Source organism: Crocodylus porosus, unplaced genomic scaffold (assembly GCF_001723895.1).
Source record: "Crocodylus porosus isolate Cpor-Errol unplaced genomic scaffold, CroPor_comp1, whole genome shotgun sequence".
NCBI lineage: Eukaryota > Metazoa > Chordata > Crocodylia > Crocodylidae > Crocodylus > Crocodylus porosus.
In genome coordinates this window covers 11,275,020-11,292,483 of record NW_017728906.1, presented here as the reverse complement: position 1 = coordinate 11,292,483, position 17,464 = coordinate 11,275,020, and the positions used below count along the sequence as shown (strand labels likewise).

At 43.7% G+C, this 17,464-nt stretch overlaps 1 protein-coding gene across 1 annotated transcript in view; it reads right to left on the bottom strand.

Annotated features, from left to right (window-relative positions):
- The window catches only part of CRYBG3 (crystallin beta-gamma domain containing 3), a 119,927-nt gene that overhangs the window by 89,899 nt on the left and 12,564 nt on the right, over nucleotides 1-17,464 (bottom strand). The window contains exon 3 of the mRNA XM_019557096.1: nucleotides 13,328-13,746. Within this exon, the coding sequence (XP_019412641.1) occupies nucleotides 13,328-13,746 (419 nt within the window). The remainder of the gene's footprint in view (nucleotides 1-13,327; nucleotides 13,747-17,464) is intronic.

The following is a 17,464-nucleotide window of genomic DNA, read 5'->3' as shown; positions in this document are numbered from 1 at the left end:
CTTGGGGCTGGGGATGGGTCAGGCCATGCTGGGATGGGGGTTGGTAGCTTAGCAGCCTTCTGCATGGAGGTGGCGGCTTTCAGAGAGGCAACTGAGAGCTCAGGCCCATGATAATTCTTTCGATTTACGGAGGAGACCTGCGGCCAGATGCAATCCGCTGGCAGGCCTCATCCAGCCTGCGGGCCATATTTTGCCTGCCTCTGGATAATGACCTTTCACTGAGGATTATGTTTGTTTTCTTCTGAATGTTAATCTTGAATAAAGCATAGAGCTGACTCAGTGCTCTCTACAAGCACTGTAATTCAAGTTAGTAGTAAAATAGGAAGTATATAAAAGCCTACAAAAATATAACATTTTTAAAGTTGGGTGCCTACACTTAACTATCAAGTAAACAGTCTCATCTTCTGAGTAATTAAGCCCCTGTAACTCTAAACCACTTGCATACCTGCTTGTTGGTGCTTGGCACAGACCAGGACATTTATTTCAAATGTCTATTTTCAGGGATCTGTGTTTCTTCAAAGAAAGATAGGTGGTTCTTAAACAACATGTGCATGGGAGGGAGAGGGGAGGAAAAACATACATTTTTGTAAGGGCTTGTATTGTATTCAGTGACTTCATGTGGAATACACTTTGGGAACACCTACACAAGATGTTTACTGAGGAGCTGACTAATTAGCTCCGCAGTAGGGTCTCAGCATCGACACGTGCAATGATATTAGGACAAAATAAACTAACTCTGCTGTAGGTTAGTATTTGTCAACAAAAGTACTATCCAGTGGCAGAGTTATTTACTTCGCAACAACGCACATGTAGATGGTGATGGGGCTGGCTGTGGCATAAGGGTGCTTTAGTGTGGGACTGCCTACTGGCTGGCCCTGCACTGAAGCACCCTTGTCCCCAGCTGGCCACTTCGCAGCATGCTGAGATGGGTCAGAGCAGCCCCAGGCTGACAGGCTGACCCCCTGGACAGTACTATCCTACAGCCGAATTAATTTACTGCACCCTAATATGTGTGTGTAGACTGTAAGGCTTTACTGCAAAGCTAATTAGTCAATAACTTCACTGATTTTCATGAAGCCACTTACAACATTTTTACAACACCAAAACTGAAGAATCAAGCTCTCAATCAAATTTAACAAGCGCTCATATTTTAAGTTCCCCATGTCAAGAATAAGCAAATCTACAATTATGATAAACATAAGTTCCCTTTTACTTAAAAAAATAAGCTATTAAAAACTATTTGAAACTCAGCGGGCATGTCTACATGTGTGCTTTACCGTGCATTAGCCTATATTAATGCACCTTAAAGCACCACTTAAAAAAATGTGCTATTTTGTTAATGATCATTAAGCATCACTTAAAAATCATGCTCTTTAGTTAATATGCATTAAGACAGGCTAATGCACATTCTCTTAGTACCTCACAATGGAGGGCACCTATACCCAAGCATGGAGACTGCTTCAATTCACTGGAATTCCAGTGCACTGGAACAAGTCTGCTGCAGCATGGCAGTTACCACATTCCAGCAATCTCTGTCTCATGTAGCAGCATCCCTGCACTTAAAAATGGTGGTGTTGAACAGGCTTTAGTTCAAGCGCCCCATAGTCATTTTTAAGCACGAGGATGCTGATATGCAAGATGCACTGGCTCTTTAATTAGCACAGCTCTTGGAGCCACTCTAATTAAAGCGCTGCCTTTCCCCCACCCCAAAAACACCTGTAGAAGTGCCCAAAGGTACTAGATTTAATGTGCATTAACTAAAGCACATTAATGCACATGTAGGTGCACCCAGTGTCTTCCACACATTTCACCTATACTTCTGAGATAATATTAGGAGCTGTTTACATGTTAATTATCAGAAGAGGAGGTGGAAGCGGTAACATGAGGTACTACACAATTTTTATAGTTTCCAAAATTAAAAAATTGAATTAGTTGCTATATATAACTTAACTCTTTTTAGTAGGCAATGATGAATGTTATACATTTTATAAGGTATAATTGTGCTGCATGCTGCAAGCACTGCCCATGCCTCTATCTGCAACAATCCACTACTGGGGTCACCTGAGCAGAAACAGCTAAATGTATTAAACAGAGAAAAACACAGTGGTGTTATGATCATACCAAATTAATACTCGCTTCCCACCTGCATCCAGCCTGCCTGGACCCCCCCCCCCCCAGTACTACTAATCAGAGTGGTTCTGCCCCAATAATTAGCAAAGAGCTGCTCTACCATTGGAGGAAGAGTCTTATTTGGCTCACTAACACAAAAAGCTTAAAGCTCAGATCTGCTAGACCTGAGCCTCAGTAGGTAATTGCTCTGTCTATTTTATAGCAATACTATCCTCATGTACTGTACTATTTTCAGTGCTTTCTCTTTGTGTGGGAAAGCTCACAAGCTGAACACATGTAATAGTGGAAGATGTGTTAAAAATGAAAACCTGCCTGTTTATGTTGGAGCTGCAATTCACTTGGCTTGCTCTAAATGTTTTCCAAGTCTCCAGATAGACATTTAGAATCAATCTTTCCTTCTTCAAACTCCTCATTATGCAAGTCTGCAAACTGCCACTGGGGACTGATTCCACAGACACTTAAAGTAACAATTTACCTGTCATCACCAAATTAATAGGTCTATTTAGTATTTTCCCTAAGAATTCCTTGGAAAATGACCTCTTCCTGGTCACATTTGGCATGCAGAGAAACACATTAATACGAAAAGAGTCTTAGCATGAGTATCTGCACCATATTTTAAGTGTATGATTCTTCTTACTTTTCTTTTACTACAAAGTCTAGATCCTGTTCCACCAGAGTTTGACAGCAACAGGAAAAGAAATCTACAGGAATTATTTCAAGTGCAATAAAGCAAAATCAAGTAACAGCTTCTACTTTTTAAGAAGAAACAAAGCTAAAAAAAAAAAAAGTCCACAATCTGGAAATATGGGGAAGAATATTTTCACACAACAGATTAGAAAGTGTTACAATGTAGCAACTATTTTTAAGACAAGCTTGTTAAAGTGCTAGAGAGGGGAACTGATTATCTTAGCGCATTTTTACATATGCTCCCAATGCAACGCTTGGCGGTTTTAATTAGTGAAGTGTGCTAATTAAAATTGCTTGGTGTCACATTGGGAGCACTTATGTCGGTCACACAGCACACTTCCATGTTGAGAAAATGGCAGCAGTGCACTTTGGACTAAAACACACTGACCATATTTTATTTCAAAGCACATTGCCACCATTTTCTCAGCACAGAGGCATGCTGTGCCGCTGATACACGTGATGCATGAGGCTGCCAGAGCGCATCAGTTTATGTGCTCCAGGAGACTCAAATAATAGAGGCTGCTCCAACGCACTGGATTTCCAGCACATCAGAGCAGGGTCCTCACATGTGTATTAAGTGCCCTTAGAATCTTGTCCCAACAAACAGATGTGCACCTTAAGTGTGAGTGTCCCCGGTGCCATGACTCCAACCATGAGCATCTTATTTTCCCAAGACCCATACAGTTTCCACACCCCTCTTTCCATTATTCAGAAGTGCTCACTCTAATCTCTAGTTGGCTTTGTTTTGAGCTTCTCCTCCCTGCTTGCCTTTTACAGTAGTAGTATCCTTTAGTTACCATAGTCTGTTTAGCTTTTATATGACATGCTTAATGGATGATGTCTTTAGCACTCCCAACCCCTTTATAGGGAAGATTCCTTTATAAAATAATTTCCTTTAAAAAAACCCAAACTTTCAGGGCTTCACAAATGTCATAATAAAAACCTCATCAAAAAGGCCTGTGTACTTCTGGAAAAATCATTATGGACAAAATAGGTCATAGAAATTAATCAGTTAGAGGGGATGGTTTCATAATTTCTTAGCTTTCAAACCCAAATTACACAGGGATTTCAGCATTGAGTATCAGGGCATACGCACTGATCACCTTGGTAGCCACCTTTCTCAAGACAGTGAACATTGATGAGGGGATCCATACAGGATCTGGTGCACAAACACCTCCCTTGTGATATTGCTTTGACATGCTTTTTTTTAATGATTATGAACTCCAGAATGGCACCAAGATCCAGGTCCACAATGCAGTCATCATCCCCACTGGCCTTTATGGATGTCAAAAGAGGGTGACCTACCATGTCATCTTAAAAGAGTCTGGAGAGATATCACCAACGAGGCCTTTGTAAAATCCTTTGCTTCAAATGGGAGGGTTGTCACACAAACACTAGGATCCTTGCTGAAGCCAATGTTACCAGCATTGAATCACTGCACCTCAAACACCAACTTTGCTGGACTGGACATTGTGTGTGGATGCCCAACTCAATTACGAAAACAAGTACCTTATTCCCAGATTAGTTGCAGCCTGCGATCTCACAGCAGAAGAGGAAATGTTACAAGGGCACACTGAAGGCATGTCTTGGGAAAACAGACGCTGACAAGAACTGGGAGCAGCTGGCTATTAATCAGCTCCAATGGCACTTTAATCTCAATCGTGGCAGCCCACTTTCAGGTAAAGCATCTTGCCTTCAAAGCAGAAAAGAGTGAGCAGAAGAAAGAAAAGAAGACAAATCGTAGCCCACGGCCTACTCTCCCCTGCAGAAGGACTTACAACTTCTGTGGACGGATCGTAGCTCAAGGATTGACTTCTTAAGTCACCTCAAAACACAACAAAGAACCATGGTAGAGATTATCCTCAGATTGGGGGGACTGTTGTCACTACCACAAAAATACAGCCAAAACTGAGTCAGAGGGATATAATGTATACATGTATGTAGTTCATAAAGCTTTTGGAATCCTACATGATGAAAGGCAACACTGAGTTTGCAATTTGTATGTTTTAAGATTATGTTATCATTGAGTACGGCATGGTTTCTTCTTCAAAATGAGGGGTTAAAATAGTTAAATCCCTTTATACAGAGAATGTAGCCACAAATGTGTTAACAAAAAAACCCGATAGTTTAACTTTAAGACACATGAAATAAGGAGATCATTTTTCTTTTCATGTTAACACTAATGGAAGCTATACAGATGCATCAAAAGGAAATTATACCCTTTACTGTATATCTGTGCATGACTCAGGTACTGTGCTTCTTCTCCAGAGGAAAAGCAAGCCAATGACATACTCCAGCAGCACCATCTGTCTCTCCACAACGGAGCTGCACAGGCAACAGTCTTCTCTTGCTACTACTTGCTACTCCAGTGACAATGAAAATGTAGATGTAGAAACTAAAATGGGTTAGTACCATTACTGAGAGAAAAAGAGCCATGAAGCCTAAGGGGCTGAGAGTATGGTGGGAGGGTATAAGCTTTGCCCCAATATGACACCTTGGAAAAATTATCTACTAACATTCCCATTAAATATGCCAATTTTTAGCAATTGGTGTGCTAATTAACTATTGTGCCAATTTTTAAAAAGAAAAATACCCTAAATGTTAAATAATCTCTAGAGCCAATGCTTGAGTTTCTGCCAGTCAGCTTCCTGTTATGATTTTAGTTTAAGACAACACATGCATTTTCTAGTGCAGAGACTGTGTTACAGTTCTGGAAAAAGCTATACCTTTGAACCCTTGCTAAGTGTCTCAGTGAGCCATGCTTTCAAGAAACAATGTATTTCCCTCAGGATGGAAAGCTGCAATCTACTCACTGTTAAGACTACGTCCCCAGACCACAGCTTCCTTAGTCACCACCCATAAATCCTCAACAAATCCAGCTGTGTTCTGGCTCTGGCTATAGCCTTCCCTCTGAAAATCTGTGAACAGTGTTGAAGAACAACTTGTTCAAAGCAACATTGATTTATCCACTGAAACAGAACACAGAGAAAGAGGTAAACAAATGCAGTAGAGCTCAACCTCTCAGTCTTTTTCTGCCAGGTAGGCAGTGCCCAGCCCCTCTGTGGGCTGGATCCAGCAGTGGCCCTGATCCAACACCTGGGGCTAGCACCACCAGCCTGGCCAGGTGGAGGAAGTGAGGGACACCCAGATTCTAATCCAGCTGTAAGGAGAGAAGGGGGCATGGCTTGGCCCTGATTCAGCTGGGCAGAGGGATGGGAGCATAGCCCAGCCCCGGTTCAGTTGTGCAGGGGGAATGGGGCATGCCCTGGTCCTGAGTCAGCCGTGTAGGGAGAAGAATGGGCATGGCCCAGCCCTGATCTGACTGTGGGAGGAGAGAGGGTGTAGGCATTTGGTAGTGGGAAAAGGTGACAATTTTAATGGCTACTGCTCCCTGCTAACAATTTTTTCTGGACCTGTGGGGGGCCCCCATGGGCCAGATGAAATGGTTCCATGGGTCACATTTGGCCTACGGTCTACAAGTTGAGCACCCCTTATCTAAACTTGGCATCCTTGGCCACCTTGGCCTCTCATTCTGACTCTCTCCCCCAAGACGACAGCAGACTTATTTTAATCCATTTTAAAATCCTCTCTTTGTCCTAGGATAGTGGTGGGGGCTGCAAAATCCTGTTGCCAGTGGAATATGGCAACACTGATTCCAGCAGCACCTATCCCTGCAGCTCCACTAGGGCCAAACCCTTTAGCCAGCATAAACCCTTGGGTCCTAGACCCCGCACCTATTGCAGCTCTGATCTCCATCAAGTACCAGCCCAACTCTCATCACTGGTGCCTCCTTTAACTCACCACCTGGAGCTCTCATGCCAAACACACTGGCTGTTCATGCCACTTGTGGCATGTTTGCTGTAGAATAGCTACCATTGATCTAGAGAGGGGGTCAGCAACCTTTTGCTGGTGCAGGCTGGATCAACCCAGAGAACCCAGCTGCTTGTACTGCACAAGAGAAGTACAGATGTGGTGGAACAGTGGGCTCTGCAGCAGAAGATAATGATATAGGGGCGGGGTGGAGGTAGGCAATACAGCAGCAGCTCTGTACCACTGATTCCCCTTGTGTCAGATCAGACTTTTGTGGGTTGGACTGGACTGGACTTCTTTGTAGCCTAGGGGTGGTGATTTTTTTTTTGTGCTTTGAGTGCAAGAGGTCTTTGGTTCAAATCCCATCTAAGCCCTGTATTTTTCTTTTCTCTTCCCCAAACTGTTACACTGTTTTTTACTCATTTGCTTTTCCAAAGGGAAACTGCTGTCTTGGGAGATCCCATAATGATAGGTGAAGAAAAACAGACTTACCTTTTATTTGAACTCTGGACCTCTCACAGCCTAAACCAAGAACCACACTCCTAGACCAAAGAGCCAGAGAGAGAGAGAGAAAGAGAGAGAGAAAGAGAAGAAAGCAGAAGGGGTGTACAGAACAGGCTGTATTTGATTCAGATTTGGCCTGCATCAGGGACAATGATTTGAGCCGTTGATTCGGATCAAAGGTCCGATTCGATTTGGCCGAATCCGAATCTGCAGATTCGATGCTGATTCAGAGATTTGGCCATAGCCACTGCTTTAAATGTTTTTTCTACATACCTCAAGGTACCATGCATGGCTCATGAACACTGCGATACTAGGGCAGATGGAGCAACCACAGAAGTGTCAGGGCCCCTCCCCCCCATGTGCTTGGGGGCAAACCCGGAAGTGGACCAGAAGTACTTGCAGTCCACTTCCGGGTTGGCCACCAAGCATGTGGGGGATGCCCCACTGTGCCCCCTCAGCTTGGCAGTTGGCTACAAGGGGATCCTGGGTGCCCCTCCCAACCCAGGAGGCACTGGTTGCTGAGCCAGGAAGTGGGGCAGGGGTCCCCTGCATGATCCCCAGCAGATAAATATTTTCTAAATTTTTAGGGGCCCCATGGGCCAGGTAGAATGGTCTGGTGGGCTGGATCTAGCCCACAGGCTGTATTTTGCCCACCCCTGTTCTAAACCATGGGTGCTCTACTTCTGGCCCTCACAGAGCCACCTTCTGGCCCATGGGGTCCTCACAAGTCAGGAAATTTGGCAGCTGGGAGGCAGTGGCAATTAATATGATCACCCTCTCCCTTGCTAAATTCCCAAACCCCACATCCTGTGTGCAGGGAAATCTGGGTAGCAAATTCTGCCTACATGCTACAGATTTGCAGCACAAGGCAAATTTTAACTTTCCACGCATGTGATTTGTGGTGCCACAAAAAGGTTTATGGCACCACAAACTGCACATGCCTGCACATCTGGATATGGTCCCATGCTTTAATTACTCATTCATTATCTTTTACAGCGCCATTTTGGCAGGGCAACTGCAATGACATCAAAACTGGTCCGTTAATTAAAGTTTACAGTGAAGAAACCAATAGTGTTTTGAGTTGGAGTAATTATTTTATACTTGTAGGAAGTTTCTGTAGTGTTACGTTATAGCAAGAAGTTACATGCTTAATAAGACTTTACACAACAGAAAAGCTGATCTGATTCATCTTAAATTGCTTTATAACAATTTAGGTTTCCACCGTGGCTAAGTTTCACCATTCTTACTTTTATTAGCTTACTTTGATATCTAATTAAAAGATAAATTTTTAAAATGGTTAAGCAAAACTAAGGGTTTCTACAAAAAGTCTGCAGGAGTGTAATATATTTGTTTTAAAAAACAAGAAAGAAACTCTTTAGTCATAACACTGCAACTTTCTCTTAAAGAAAATATAAAACAAAACTAGAAAGGTGTGCATATTATACATCACAAACCAGCATCTCATATAAGGTCGCCAAGCCTTTCTTTAAACCATAACAATTATCTGTGCAAGTTAGAAACTCACGTTCTGTGGGTTGGTAGAAAAAAAAATTACATAAGAAGCAAGTTAACACAATACCTCTAATGTTTTTACTGTACTCAGCAACCAAGGGTGGAGTAGGGCAAAGGTACTTCATTTTCCATAACTAGGTCACAACAAAAATTAAGTAGGCAATTGTACTACAGCCTTAAACAAAAAACTTCTTTTTATTAGAAAGCAACTTTAGTTTCCAATAAAAAATTCACGCTACATATGGTCATCTCCAGAACCAATAATATAAGATGAAAGGGACTGACAATTAAACATCCACAGATGTTTCCACGATAATTAGTTTGGAAGACAAGTAAGGGGCAGTCATTTCAAAAGGGCTGTCCTGGGTGGTGGGGTGGATGAAATGGGCTTGCAGGCCCCACTTTGGGAACCTCTGATTTAGGGCTAGATTAAGCAGCAAGACTCACAGCAAGCTGAAAGTTTTCCTAAGCAAGTAGTACCACCCTGAACAGTCTAAGCTTTCATCAAAAAAGTTGCTAGTCCTTGTAGTTTTGGAGAAAACCCTCTCAATAGAAATCAAACAGACTAATGGAGGGGTCTTTCCTCAAATGCTCAGACAGCCTGCTGCAGCACATCAGGCACTATGGCTGAGAGCCTGCACAAGCTGCAGCGTGCAAAATGCCAGTTTTCATCATTTCTGTTCAGAACTGTGAGAATCTGCAAAAGGGATAGCAGAAAATCTTAGAAAAGTAGATACTGAGCCTGTTGGAGACTATGCTTCCACTCTAATCAGAGGTACAATTGCAGGGTATGTACACATACCTTGGATAGCTGCCTTGGGAACCAGTAATAATAAGGTAGCTGTGGCAGCCTGGGTTTCAGCATGGGTTAGTTGTCTGAGTAGATAGCCAGGTCCCAGGTGAACTTGTACAACCTGAAGTCTTTGCTGCTACGGTTTCCCTGTTATAGTTACTCTATCCCCGGTGTCCGGCATTTCCTCACAGCTTGGTATTGTCCACAAATTTAATCATAGAGCATTTCACCCCCTCATCCAATTCATTATGTCATAATGCACAGCCCTCCAGGATGAGGCTGTCCCATTAATTACAACACACACACACACACACACACACACACAGAGTTTAAGTTTATGATGTGTATTAAATAGATTATTATATGCTTCTCCAGCCCTGGGTTGAGTCTTTTTCTTTTTTTCCCCTGAATAGAAAGTGTCTGGCACATTTTGTGTGCTACCACAAAGTCAGTCTATAATGAAAGCTGGTCGACCATGTTATAATTAAATAAAAAAATACTTCAAAGAATGCACAACTGCTATTCTTCAAATTGCAGAGGGTGAGGTCTTGTGGTGCTGTAAGTGCAGGCATTTTTCATATTTGTAGTGTGCTCATCCCTCAGACTAGTGGGTGTCAAGTACGTTTTTTGAAGACTTGACCACCAAAATTTCAGTCTCAAACACAGAGGCTACGTCTCTGTGAGTGGGAATGTGTGCTTTGTGATGCCTCCAAGGCTTCTGAAGTGCTGCAAAACACACACAACACATGTGAATAGGTTAGCCACATTGCAGATTTGCAGTGCAGAGGCAAAATTAGATACTGGGAACTCCTAGTATCCAAAGGAAAAAAAATGGGACAAAAAAAGGTGGTGCAGTGCAAGTGGTTACAGTGTGTACCACCCAAAACCAGAGCCTGGCCGGCCAGAGCCATGCTCTAGCTTCCAACCAGACTCTGCCTCTCCAGATTGTCACTGCTACTGCCCTGGGAGGCCCCCACATCCCCAGATAAGGTTGTTGGGGCCAGCCTTGGTGCTGGACCCAGCTTCCCCTACCCAGCTTGGGGCAACTTGCCACACACCCAAGAGTATGTGCAGGGCCATTCTCTGAGGATAACTAACAGTGGCACAAATATGTGCTGCTGCTAGTTGTCCCCAGGGAAACGTACATGTGTGCTCATGGGGATGTGCCCAAAGATGCCATGTTTTCTTTCACACAGTATGCCCTGGAATGAGACATGCATTGTGTTTTTGAAAGGAAGAATGAAAGGAGAAAAAACTAAACAAAAGATCTTTAGTAAAATCTGTATTAACTAAGTAGCAGACAAGTTGGGAGCTAAATCTGCTCACTGTTCTGGTCTTTATGGATTATGTACAGACTTCACTTTCACTTTCTTTGGTAAAGGGCAGAAATTGCTCTTGCCATATTTCATTGCATATAATGCACACTCCAATTGGCAGCAGATGTTTGTTTTTGGTTTTTTTGGGTGGGAATGAGAAGATGTGCATAGCATGCAAGAAAATAAGGTATTTGGTACAGATGTGAAATTCTCAGCCTTTGAAATGAATTGGATGACCATCTGTCAAAACTACTGACAAGTAGCAAGGAGCAGTATCCCCAGGCAGGGTTTTAACTGGGAAGACGTTTTTTAAGCAGGTGTTAAATGTTATTGAAAAGAATCCTGATTTCCCATGTGGCACTGAAACACTGCATTCAATAAGTAAATACAGCTTGTTACAAAATAAGCTACTTTTACGTCCTTCATCCTGTTCTTAAATCCTGTGTGCTGTTTTCCTCCTTACTTTATTGACAAAAAGAAAGTTGTAAGATAACTACATCCCAGTCTATTCTAATAGGGTCAACCTTTAAGGTAACTGTGCAGAGAGATACTGGGAAAGTCTTATAAATTCTAGGGTTTAGATCACATACAGAGTCACTTTCACATGACAGTTTCACATGCTAGATTCAACTCTAGACTTGACACTTAAATAACTGTCTTATGCATATATATATCCCTCCTTCTATTGTTTGTGCATGCACACAAACACATCCCATTACAAACTGCTTCATAGCAATCCATGAAAAAAATTTTAAGATATATTTTAGGAAGGAAGGAAGGACAGATGGACAGACGTCATCAACTGGTAAGATTATAACAAATTTAGGCTAATTATGAGGGGTGCACCGATAAAGATTTTTTTTGTCCAATACCAATGGCCAATTATTAACCAGCCATATTGGCCAATACCGATCCAATTGCTGATATGCAGCCCAGTAGCTTAGAGAGCAGTGTCCAGCTGGTAAGTCTGTGGAGGGGAAGAGGCATGGGGGGCAGATCAAAGCCCCCATGGTGAGGGAGGGAGTGGGGCTGGTACAGCCCAGCCAAGGCAGGACAGGGTGGGGGGCTGAGCTGCGTGGGAGACCAGTCTGGGAGACACGGGGGAGAGGGGGGAGAAGGGAAGTACACAGGGCTCCCCATGCTGTGTGCACCCCAGGGGAGGCATGTGGGGCATGTGTCCCCCAGATTTGTGCACAGGGCAAGGGTACACTGCCCTCTGCAGCCTCTTCCCAGTGGTGGGGGCTGGGCTGGGGCTGCACTTGGGGCAGGCAGTGGCAGTGCTGGGGATGGGGGGGTTATAAGGTGGGTTACAGCCAGACCAATATTTGCCGTAGCCACCCCACAGCCCCTCTTCCCAGTGCTGTCCCTCCACTCTTGCCCGTCCAAAGTGCAGCCCCAGCCCAGCCAGAAAGAGGCCAGCACAGCCCTCAAACCTGCAGTGGGCAGCCCACCCTTGCCTTGCATACAAATTTGAAGGGCACATACCCCCCATGCCTGCCCCAGGGGTGCATACAGCAGGTGCAGCCATCCCCCTCTGTGCCCCCCGGATGAGTTGCCCATGGCTCTGCCCTATGCCCCACTCACTCTGTCCTGGCTGGGTAGCGCCTGCCCCTGCCTCTGCCCCTGCCCCAGCTCCACTCCTTTCCTCACTGTGGGGACTTTGATCTTCCCCACCCCATGACCCTTCCGCACAGCAGACTTACCAGCTGGACGCTGGTCTTGAAGTTGCCTGGCTGCATTCCTGGCCACCTGCATACATGCAGCGTTTATCTGCGACATTAATCTGCCACATCAGCCAAAATAGCGATTGCTGATAATGTCAATTTTCCTTTTATTGGTGCCAATACAATATGGACCAATGTACTGGCGCACCTCTACTAATTATCTGTTTAGTATAAATCCTTTGATTACAGAATAGTTCTCGGGTTAAGGGAAACACAAGTTAGTATAAGCAGTACTTTTAAGTCAAATTGGTTAAGGAAAATATTAAAATTTATAAAAACTTATCTGCAGAACAAGTAAATATACACACACACATACAGAATTAATAAAAGTAAATGCACCTGCCAAAATCCTGGGTTTTATTTAGACTATAATATTGAAGGAAATAAATTCATTCTTTGCTTTTTCTGCACTCATATAATACTGAGTGTGTTTTAGGCATATCTGTTCCTTCCAGCCCTTACCTTTTTGTCTCAGTGCTCAGAGAATGTCCCCTCTCAACTTCTCCTGGCTCAGTAAGCTGTGCCTCACTTTTCCAAGAAGAACTCAAGAAGTCAGAGTCATCAGCTAAAGGCCAGAACACAACTTTCTCTATGGGTTCTGGCTAACTTCTCCCTCAAACCAGTCAGGCCCCAGAATAGTATTCTGGTTAAAATGCCAATAACCACTCCAAATCATCCGTTAGAATCAATGCAAGAACAGACACTTACTGGGTCGACCATACACCCATCTTGCCCAGTATCCCATGTCACGCTGTGGCAAAGAGTGGATACTGAAATGAAGATCAGCAGGCACATCACATCACACAGACACAGCCACCATAAGACACTTAATATAAATTTAAAAAACCTACCTTATTACATCATGAGACTGTTCATGGTCTACTTGTAAATCCTGCAATTCATCTTCTTTGGTATTAGCCTCTTTAATTACTGCTACTTCTTTTACTCCAGCAGAGCTGACAGGAGCTTCAGTTTTCAGAGTCTGTGTGTGCCTATCTTCCTGAAAAGCAGTGGGGTTCTTTAAATCTTTCTCAGATTTGGGGCATCCATCTTGGGGTGTAGACCTTTTTGATTCTCCCCAAGAAGATTTTGAGCCAATATTGAAAAAACTTCCGAGGAACTGAAAAAATCCATCTTTGAGCTGCTTGTCTTTATCTGCTTTGTTGTCAGAAGCCAAACTTGGAAGACTGTTAGCCTTTTTTAATTCCTCCTGGGTTGTGGAATTGCTTAGGTCTTCTGTGGAGTGAGTCTTATCTTCATTTTGAGAAATCTTAAAAAAAAGAACAAGATCCTAAAACAATGTTGAAAAGAGCCAATACATTGGTTTCCATACTCTTCAGAAAGCATACCAAAAATGCCCTTACAATACTTTGAAGCACAGTATTACTTCTGCTTGACCTGCTGTTTAAGAGTTATTTTATAAAAGCTTTGATAAAACCCCTTACTCTTTTCTCCTAAGTTATCTTTACATTCTGTAGAAGAAATGATTCTTTCCCCCTTCCAGAGGACTGAAAGTTTAAAGAGTGGGAGGTTACAAGATGTCTTGAAAAAGTATGTTGAGAGGTTCACAAGACAAATTCTGTGGAGGTAAAGCATCATGAGATACATGCAGACCTTAAATAATTAGATCTGGCAGAAAGGACATGAGGAAGTAAGGAGCAGTGTTTCATTGAATGACATTGTAAGCAAGCAGAACAGACTATTATTTAAAGCTATGAAGCTGTTTGGGACATCAGGCCCAGTCATTTAAATAGTCAATAATATACTTGAATAGTCTTTACTCATACGTAAGTATTCCCAGAGCAGCCAATGGGAATACCAGAATATATCAGGATAACACAATAAAATGCTAAGGCTGAATTTAGAAAAAAAAAAAGTTAAATTCATGAGCGGTTGATGTTTCTCTAAAATTACATAAGGGAATATATATAGACTTGCCCTTTAAATGGGCAGATTATTGATTCATAAATGGTATCTGAGGCTATCAATTATTCCTGTTAGGAATTTAGGGTTAGTGCAAGTTGTTTCTAAAAAGGAAGATCTCTGATCACACAGTGCACTAGGTAATTGGAGGCAGAATTCTAGTTTCCTACATTGATGGGCAGAATAATATTCCTATCCTTTCAGTTCATTGACACCACTTCCAAAATGTATTTCATATTTTGGCTGCCAGTAAGTATAATCCAACCAGGTTGGGTGTCCATGAAAACTTGCAAGCAAGCTGAATACTTTTTTACAGTTTTCATTATAGGAAGGTCCCTGTCAGCTGGGTGGCAATCTCAAATAACTGATTAAAATTAGGAGTGCACCGATAAAGATTTTCTTGGCTGATACAGATAGCCAATTATTCACCAGGTGTATCAGCCAATACTAATCCAATAACTAATTTACAGGAGCATAACCGGGCAGTGTGAAGAGCAGCATCCTACAGGCAAGTCTCTGGAGGGGAAGGGGAGCGGGGGTGGGAAGGGGTGTGTGGCAGGGTGCAGATCAAGGCCCCCCACAGTAAAGGAAAAAGGAGTGGCGCAGGAGTTGAGGGCACTGCCCAACCAGGGTGGTGAATGGGACCCTGGGGCCGGGGCAACTCATACAGGCGATCAGCGTCCCGGTGCTTAAAAATGATAGCAGGTGTGCTTGAACTAAAGCTCATCAAATGAGTATGGGAATGCTTTTAGGAGCCGACCGGGATGAGGGTGGAGGTGGGCTGCCTGCTGTGAGCTTGGGGCTCTCTGTTCTGCTGCGTTTGCCCTGGGAGTTATATGCTGGCCGCATGTCTCCTGCTCCTGGATGAGCCACTCGCAGCTCCGTACCACTTCTCGCCCCAGCTGCAGGTCCCATTCACCATTGTGGCTGAGCAGCACCCCCAGCCCCTGTCCCACTTATCATGGAGGCCTTGATCTGCCCCCACCTCACTCCTTTTCTCCTGCATGCCTCTTCCCCTCCACAGACTTACCTGCAGGGCACTGCTTTCCACACTGCCTGGCTGCATTCCATGTGCGTGTGTGCGGCTACATGGATATATGCAATATCTGGGGGCACCAGACAGAAAGTGTATTATATTTATTAGTGATGTTACCAGCTACACTGGCCAAAAAAAGGCGATAGCCAATAATGTTAATTTCTTTTTATTGGTGCACCTCTATATGCAATCCAATATGCAATTGGCACCTCTAATTAAAACGGTATTAAGCCACCCTTAGCTATAATTCATAAAAATGCATTCTGATCAAGAGGACAAGAAGGAAGAACCCCAATAACCTTGAATCTCTGTGGCCTAGATATATTAATGAGATTCATAAACAAGAGCAAGCATAATTTGTAAAACAGATAGAAATTGTTTATGTTATCCACGCAGTTTGTCAGTACTTTTATTAATTCCCTAGTACTATTTCTATTTGAAGACACATCACTTTTAGATAACAGGCAAGCATACTGAAGGCTGCTTTACTTAAACTGGTGAAAGAAGATGGACCCCGCAAAGGCTAACTACTTTAGATGATGAAAAATAATAATTTTAATGCAGAACTTGCTATTAAATGGAGACCAATGTTAAATTTCTTAGTGAGATGCACAGTCTATTACCTACAATTTATTTTGACATTGCTTTGACCTCTAAGCAAATATTTTCCCTTTTTTCCCTTTTCTGAAGATTGTCAATTTTTTCATATTATTTCTTAAGTCCACTTATTTCTTAAGCCCAGTTATTAATGTGGTTAGCAATGTTTCACCTTCATCAAGCTACAATGTTTGAAGTGCAACAGTTCTTATGAACAAAAAAATAGAATTTCACCAATTTATATATTAAAATATCTATATCCCTGTACCTTAGGCAAAGAAAGAAAGCCTTCTCACTTTCAGCAAAAATTGAATGGCAGGGCCATACCTAAGGGAATTAATACTTAATTCTTAATTAATAATTCTCTGATTAAAACCCCTCAAATCCACATTTTTCTGAAATTAAAATTAAACACCTCTATATATTTAGGTATCAGTTGAACACAATGTTTTATTCATATATTTACAATTTGAAAGCTATCTGAAAGCCTACCAGTGCCTCAATCACTATAATAAAATAAATTCTAAATACCTATATACTTTGGCATCTGGTTTTGGTTTTTTTTATCATGGAAAAAAAAAATCAGAGCTCCCTCTGCCCCCTTTGCTCACCAGGATGCAGGTCCAGTTGTGGCTGTCTCCCTTTGCTGCTTTGCAGCTCTGAGCAGCCCTGATATGCCAGTGCCCTGTCCCTGCCCATGCCGTTGTCCCTTACTCCCAAGCCACAGTCCCCGCCAGCCCTGCCAGTACCCCTCACTCCCGAGCCCTGCCGATGCCCCTCATGCCCGGGCCACAGTCCCCCACCAGCCCTGGCAATGCCTCTCAGTCCCAACACAGCCCTCCACAAGCCCTGCTGGTGTCCCTCACTCCCAACCCACATACCCAACCCATGGCTCCTCCCCATCTTGCAGGTGCCCCTCACTCCAAACCCACTGCCTCCCAACTTCCATCCCCCCACTATGCGAGACAGGATGTAGGTGTGTGGGGCAGGAGACACATGTCCCCTGAGATTTGTGTGCCCACAGCAGGCATGGGGCTGGCACAGGCAGGAGCTACCTCTATGGCCCATCAGGCAGGACCCAGTGCATGAGGGCAGAGCGGGACAGCAAGACTTGTTGCCACCGCCATCTGGACCCCCAGTGCCAGCCATGCCACCAGGAGCGCAAGGAGTAACAGAATGAGGGAGAGGACCACACTGTCCTCCCACCAACAGCCACTCACATGCTGGACCGTGGCTCTACCCCAGCACTATAGCCCAATCGCTGCCGCCACCACTCCCGTCAGGCCACCCACACTGCCTCCCATCCCACCTCCCCTGCAGGGTACAGCCATGGCCTACGGAGAGTGGCAGCAGCAGCCAGGCCATGGAGGAAGGGTAGTGTTCTAGCTTGGTGCACAGGTGGCTGGCAGCAGGAGGTGAGGACAATGTAGCC